This window comes from Musca vetustissima, unplaced genomic scaffold (genome assembly GCF_032173495.1).
Source record: "Musca vetustissima isolate MV318-11 ecotype Yass unplaced genomic scaffold, APGP_CSIRO_Mvet_v1 utg6361, whole genome shotgun sequence".
Classification (NCBI taxonomy): Eukaryota; Metazoa; Arthropoda; class Insecta; order Diptera; family Muscidae; genus Musca; species Musca vetustissima.
Window position 1 is genome coordinate 22,682 of NW_026880425.1, and position 7,651 is coordinate 30,332.

General features: G+C 33.9%; 1 protein-coding gene across 1 annotated transcript in view; it reads left to right on the top strand.

The window, feature by feature from the left end:
- The window catches only part of LOC133326018 (uncharacterized), a gene marked incomplete at its 5' end in the record, with an annotated part of 29,085 nt that extends 21,708 nt beyond the window's left edge, over window positions 1-7,377 (top strand). Inside the window, 2 exons of the mRNA XM_061534695.1 lie at window positions 4,671-4,899; window positions 7,218-7,377. Coding sequence (XP_061390679.1) covers window positions 4,671-4,899; window positions 7,218-7,357 — 369 coding nt within the window. The remainder of the gene's footprint in view (window positions 1-4,670; window positions 4,900-7,217) is intronic.
- Window positions 7,378-7,651: the final 274 nt, after the last annotated feature.

Sequence of the window (7,651 nt, forward strand, 5' to 3'; positions counted from 1 at the left end):
TACCAAATTAGGGATGTTATCATTATGTGGTGGCTGCCAGGAAACATCGGCCAATGTTGATAATTTTTGGTAGGGAAATTATTTACACAGTGAGAATCGAAAATATTAAATGGCTCCCAAATTGGTTAACATACGTGATCAAGTTTTCCAAAATATCCCCCTTTCGCTTGCCCTATGGATCAGACACAATTTTTTTTTAGTAAAAACTTCATTTCAGGTATGGCGGAAAAAACGTTATATATTTTATATCTAGAGACTTTGAGCTTTTCACCAGTAGCATTTTTTTAACAATATGGGTCACGGTTTAATGGCATGAGGTCAATGTCAAAATTTCGTATTTTTAAAGAATTTATATGAAAAATGTTATATAACATTGACCTGACATATCAAAATATTAACATGAAATTACGGTCAATTGAACTAGATATTATAATGAATGTGAAAATTATATGTAATTTGAAGATAATCATCGAAATTTTCATATATAAAACTCATAAATATAATTTTACTATTTTTGGGGGACTACCCTATAACAATAATTTTTCAAAATTGTGACATTTTATGAAGGATGTAGATGAAATTTAGTCACCTGTTGTATACGGTTCATTCGAATTTTGGTGTACGAATTAAAAACAAAAATACATATCTTTACAACATTATCCAGCTCTTTATCTTCTCATTTAAAATAATATTTATTTCGTGTTATAAAGAAAAACAAACAAAAGACATTGCTTGTTACATGAAAACATTCATTTTGTGTGTACTTGCACTTCATTCTTGATGTATTTACCACTTTCGAACAAGCACTCATTCACTCACTCGCTCGCATTTAACTACTGCTGCTGATGACGATGTCTTTTGTCTTTTCGAGGCGGGAAGAAAACAAAAAGAACAACAAAGCTTTTACAAGCATTTAAGACCATCAACATTTCGAGGCAAAGGCTTTTACTGCCACAGACTTGCAAATATATGCGCACGAATAACTTAAAGAGGAAGTCTCAGCATTCGCTCGCTATATGACGGCATTAATGCCGCACCGATGTTATTTTAGTCATTTACACACACACACACACACTACTCGTTCTTGTATGCATGCAACTTTTTCCACAAAACACTTGAGAAACATTTAAAAAACGAAACATGTTGAGCTGTGCATGTGTACGGGTACATACAGACATATTTAAATGTGTATGATGAATATTTACAAGAAAGTGTTACGTTATTGTTTATGCAATAAAGTGGGTAGTGGTTTTTAGCGGAATTTCAAACCGATGCGATCATTGCTAGTTTCGTGGAGGGTAAAGAAGTTTATCGTATCAAATTTACGCATTTCGATAATCATAAAGACATTTTCCAAACCAAATGTCTATAATTTGGCATTTCAGTTTTAGATAGTATATTTAGTATTGGAAATCGGATATATGGGTCCACGTTTGGGGCCACTTCCAACTGAGGTGGCTGTAACTTGTCATTCTGCGTTTAAGGAATGGACGAAAAACATCCTTGCAGAAAATTGTAAATATACATCTATATCCACAATATGATAGTGCAGTGTGAATTAAATTTGTCATTCTGTTTGCAATACCTCGAGATATTCACAGAATACCATATAAGGATATTAAACCAGTAAGGAAACTTCAAAAGTCGGATGGGGTCGACTATATGACACTCTTCACCATTTTGAGTACATGCAAGACATGTTAATATCTACAATATCCTGTATATAGAACGGTCATAGAATCTTTGGAGGACCATTGAGATGAATTCGGGCAAAATTAAATTTGCTATATTGATAAATAGTTTAACCAATTGAAAACCCCAAACACATACCATTCTAAAATCAATGAAAAATTGCATGTCAAACGGACAGACTTGGATTCTTTGATGTACCATTTGTATGAAATTGAGTCAAATTATGTATTGGAGCTACATATAAACACATGGACCTAATTGAGTAACCGTTGCATACAGCATTTGTTTTTTTATCACTATATTCAATGTAATACCCTCTGCCAAATTTCGTGTAACAACCATTTACTTAAAAGCGAACGAAAATATATATAAGACCTATATCAAAATCTGAACCGATTTCAACAATCCTTATTACGCATAATTTTTTTTCTCAATATGCAAAATTTTACTCAATCAGACAAATATTGGAAGTTTGGTTTATCATTCACAAAAATTCGGAGCTATGTCTAAATATGAACCGATTTTAACAAAAATTTGCAGACATCAGTCTGCACCTAATTCAGTACTCTGTGCAGAATTTTGTCCCAATCGGACAAACATTGGGAGTTTGGTGCATCATTCACATAAAAACGGACGAAACTTTATATATAGGTTTTCTTTTTCCTTTTGAAGAGTATCAGGTATTCTTCTTCCTGTGAAAGAGCTGCAGTATACTTCTTTCTGCGGAAACGCTGCCGATATTATTTTTTCTCTGGAAGAGCTGCAGTTATTCTTCTTCCTATGGAAGAGCTGCAGGTATTCTCCTTCCTTTGAAAGAGCTGCAGATATTCTAATTCCTTAAAAGAGCTGGGGGTATTCTTCTTCCTATAGGAAAGCTGGATATATTTTTCTTCCTATGGAAGAGCTGCATGTATTCTTCTTCCAATGGAAGAGCTGCCGGCATTCTCCTTTCCTTGAAAGAACTGCAGATATTTTTCTTCCTTTTAAGAGCTAGAGGTATTCTTCTTCCTATAGGAAAGCTGGAGGTATGGCTTCGATCGCTTTGAAATTTTCCAAAAAAATCCTAGTTCTGGTCAAGAACAACGCCTATAATTTTCTGTAATTATCAGATAAACCGTTGGTACAAAATGGACGAAAACGTAATTTTTTGTGTTGGCTCGGAATAAACATCCACAGAAAGTTATAGTTCCGAGGTAGTTGTGTAGGGTATCATAAGTCGGCCCCGTCGGACTATACTGCTTCGCTTATTGTTTTCTCTTTTTATACCCTTTACTATAATGTGGTACAGGGTATTATGTATTGGCGCATATGTTTGTAACAGGCAAAAGGAAACGAGAATATGGGTAGAATTACTTTCTGTGTCGATTTATGCATGTCCATCCGTCCGTTGATGTTAATTGCAAACATAGTACAGGTCGGATTTATAATTCGAATTGGATGAAATTTGACACAAGTCACTTATTTGGCTTAAGGACGAACCCTATTGAAATTGAATTTGCTTGATCCACGGAAGAACCTTATTGAATTTGGAGAAAATCAGTTCAGATTTAGATATATTTTCGTACGATTTCACCTAAATTGTGCGCCAAACTCCCAATATTTGTCCGATTGAGACAAAATGTTGCACTGTGTACTGAATTAAGTCCAGTTTGATGTATGAATACTAGGATAGATTGTGTTAAGTTTCATTGAAATCGATTCAGATTCATATATAGCTCCCATATATAGTTTCGTCCAATTTTATGTAAATGGAGCACTCTAATTCTTGTCCGATTTTGACGAAATTTGGCATAACATATGGAATTCAGACTAGAATAGAGTGTGTTGGGTTTCATTGAAATCCGTTCAGATTCAGATATAGCTCTCATATATAGCTTCTTCCGATTTTATGCAAAAGTGCAGCAAATTCTCAATATTTGTTCGATTGACACAAAATTTGGCATAACTAATGTAATTGAGACTAGGATTGATCGTGTTAAGTTTCGTTGAAATCGGATTATATATAAATATAGCTGCCATATATAGTTCGCCCGATTTAAGGAATGATTTAAGGTGCGTTCAAATCTTGGAAGACAAATTATTGCAATTTTGGGAAATCAGCAACAACGAAAGACTCGTTTTTCAGCAGGACGAGGAGCCAGTTTGAAAAAGTCGCCATACTCAAGTATGGTTGAAATAAAAAAAAATATTAAAATTTCCGACCAAAATCCGATTGAGAACATATGTGGAATCTTGACTCGTCGTGTCTATGCAGAAAACCGCCAATACCAAACTGTATTATCGATAAATGGCGGTCAATCGATGTAGATTTGGGAAAATTTTTGATCAACAGTGTGATGGGTAAAATTGTTGAAGTAATTCAAAATTAGGAAGGCCCTATTATTGAGTAACGTTATTTTATTTAAGTTTTTAAAAATATATTCAATTTCCAGGCTAGGCATTTAATAGTAATCTTAATATTAAATATCATTACTTTCACAATTTGCGATATATACCTTTTGATCTTAGTTCGACTTGACAAACACCACTGACTTTGTTGTGGTCTGGGGATTGCACCTTTCACCCTACACTCCTTGATTGAAAAACCTTTTATTTTAAGGCAGTATTGAAGTAGACTTGATTCCTGCACACTTTTTGTGACGAAGACCTCTTGTTGAGTTTTTTTGTTGTTCATGGTGTTGTTGCCACGACAAATCCATTAGTTAATGCATTTTATGGATTCAACTTAAAAAATATATGTGTTTGTACTTTGCAAACATTCTTATATATCCAAGGCATTGTTCCTGTGTGCACAGAAATAAGGGATTGTCGTGTCCTCCCACCCATTGTGGTAGTGGTAGTAATGGTGACTTTTAAGTTATTTCATGTCTTTGACATTGTACACATACGACATATACGTATGCATACATACGTATATACATATTTACAATGATTTACATGTTGTTTTTTGTTTTCTATTTATTTGTTTTTTGTTACAGGTCCTCGATGAACAGTATTTGATTCGTTACAATGACACGGTACACCGTCATGGCCTCATAACGTCAACATTGGGACTAGAGATGACAGTTGATGCTCGTCACTTTCAGAATGGTGCCATGCGCGTCAAATGTCTTGCCAGCATATCTCCCGTTCTGTGGAAAGGTGACAAAGAAAGTGTTTTACAGCGACGACCTGGAATAATAGATAATCGGGAGGCCATGTTATTGGGTAAGTGGGCATACTAAGGTAAAACGATAAAATATATTGTTGTTGTTTTTTTGTGTTGATTGAAAGGTCATTACATGGAAATGCATTAATTCCATTAGAAGAAAACAAATAGCAAAAAGCGAATAAGACAGTTTGACAAAGATTGACATCGATTTAGAAGGACAATCTAAATCAATGCACGTTTCTTACTACATTTTTTTAGTCTATGGATAAAAATAGAATTGCCATTAGCAGATATATATACTATATATAATTTATTGAAAACGGAATTATAAAAAAGTAAAATATTCTTTGCTATTGAAAAATATTCTTCAAATACACGCCTTTGATGTTCCTTCAAATAATATTTTTAAACAATCCACCAAGCCTTTGACGGTCCTTCAGACAATATTTTTAAACAATCCACCAAGCCTTTGATGGTCCTTCAGACAATATTTTTAAACAATCCACCAAGCCTTTGATGGTCCTTCAAACATAATGTTTAAAGAATCCAAGCCTTTGATGGTCCTTCAAACATAATGTTTAAAGAATCCAAGCCTTTTATGGTCCTTCAAACATAATGTTTAAAGAATCCAAGCCTTTTATGGTCCTTCAAACAATATTTTTAAACACTCCAAGCCTTTGATGGTCCTCCAAACATAATTTTTAAAGAATCCAAGCTTTTGATGGTCCCTGAAAAAAGTCTTTAATAAATCCACGCCTTGTAAGGTCTTTGAAAAAAGTCTTTAATAAATCCACGCCTTGTAAGGTCTTTGAAAAAAGTCTTTAATAAATCCACGCCTTGTAAGGTCTTTGAAAAAAGTCTTTAATAAATCCACGCCTTGTAAGGTCTTTGAAAAAAGTCTTTAATAAATCCACGCCTTGTAAGGTCTTTGAAAAAAGTCTTTAATAAATCCACGCCTTGTAAGGTCTTTGAAAAAAGTCTTTAATAAATCCACGCCTTGTAAGGTCTTTGAAAAAAGTCTTTAATAAATCCACGCCTTGTAAGGTCTTTGAAAAAAGTCTTTAATAAATCCACGCCTTGTAAGGTCTTTGAAAAAAGTCTTTAATAAATCCACGCCTTGTAAGGTCTTTGAAAAAAGTCTTTAATAAATCCACGCCTTGTAAGGTCTTTGAAAAAAGTCTTTAATAAATCCACGCCTTGTAAGGTCTTTGAAAAAAGTCTTTAATAAATCCACGCCTTGTAAGGTCTTTGAAAAAAGTCTTTAATAAATCCACGCCTTGTAAGGTCTTTGAAAAAAGTCTTTAATAAATCCACGCCTTGTAAGGTCTTTGAAAAAAGTCTTTAATAAATCCACGCCTTGTAAGGTCTTTGAAAAAAGTCTTTAATAAATCCACGCCTTGTTGGGTCCTTGAAAAACTAGTCTTTAATAAATCCACGCCTTCTTGGATCCTTGAAAACCTAGTCTTTAATAAATCCACGCCTTCTTGGATCCTTGAAAACCTAGTCTTTAATAAATCCACGCCTTGTTGTAGCTGTAGTGGTCCTTGAAAAATAGTCTTTAATAAATCCACGCCTCAGTTGGCCCTTGAAAAAAGTCTTTAATAAATCCACGCCTTGTAAGGTCTTTGAAAAAAGTCTTTAATAAATCCACGCCTTGTAAGGTCTTTGAAAAAAGTCTTTAATAAATCCACGCCTTGTAAGGTCTTTGAAAAAAGTCTTTAATAAATCCACGCCTTGTAAGGTCTTTGAAAAAAGTCTTTAATAAATCCACGCCTTGTAAGGTCTTTGAAAAAATATTCTTTAATAAATCCACGCCTTGTAAGGCCCTTGAAAAAATATTCTTTAATAAATCCACGCCTTGTAAGGTCCTTGAAAAAATATTTTAAAAAAATCCCCCCTTTTGATAATCATTTGGAAAGTAGTTTTTAAAAATCCATGCTTTGATAGTATTTTTTTCCACTTCGAGATATATCAACAAACTCTCTCATTTTACTTCGTTCGTTAAACCCAAAGAATTAAATGTATATGCGTTGAATATAATTCCAAGGATAACCACACACATACACACCCACACTCTCATTGTGCTACTCATTAAGAGTTAAAACCCCAAAATAAATTTCCATCTTATAAATGATTTCTAAATATAATTGACCACAATTTAGTTATTCAAATAATAAGATATAATAACTTGTTATATTCACACCACAACCTCATTTCATAAATATTTACACATACCCCCTCACACTTGTTTATACAACCCGCACACATATACAAATAACGTGTACACATTTTCGCAAAAATACAAACTTTTAATTGCAATTAATTTATTAGTCAAGTTAATTTATTATGTTTTAACTTTTTGTTGTATTTACAGTTCGCAGTTCGTCGACAGGTCTGCATCAGCGGTGTGGCCAATACAACAGCAGCGCTTTAATGCTTTTGCGTCTTCTAACCACAACGGCCATACTAATGAAACTATGTCAATTACTGCACTTGCATCGAGGATTCACTTAAATATCCTGTAGCACTTGAACAAAGTATGCTGTTGTACAACAACGACGACGACAACAGCAGCAACAACAACACAAGTTGGAGTGGCTTTTCAAATCGACGTCATGTTAAGGAAACATTATGTACATACATAGAAACATACAACATACATCCCTGCTTACATATTCGGAGAGGTGGCTGGCTGAGCAGAGGCAACATAGAACAACTTTAATATAAACAAACTCATGCAGGTATATTTAAAGCGATCTATATATGTATATGTAGAGATAGAGCAACAGAGAAGACATGTATTGTGTA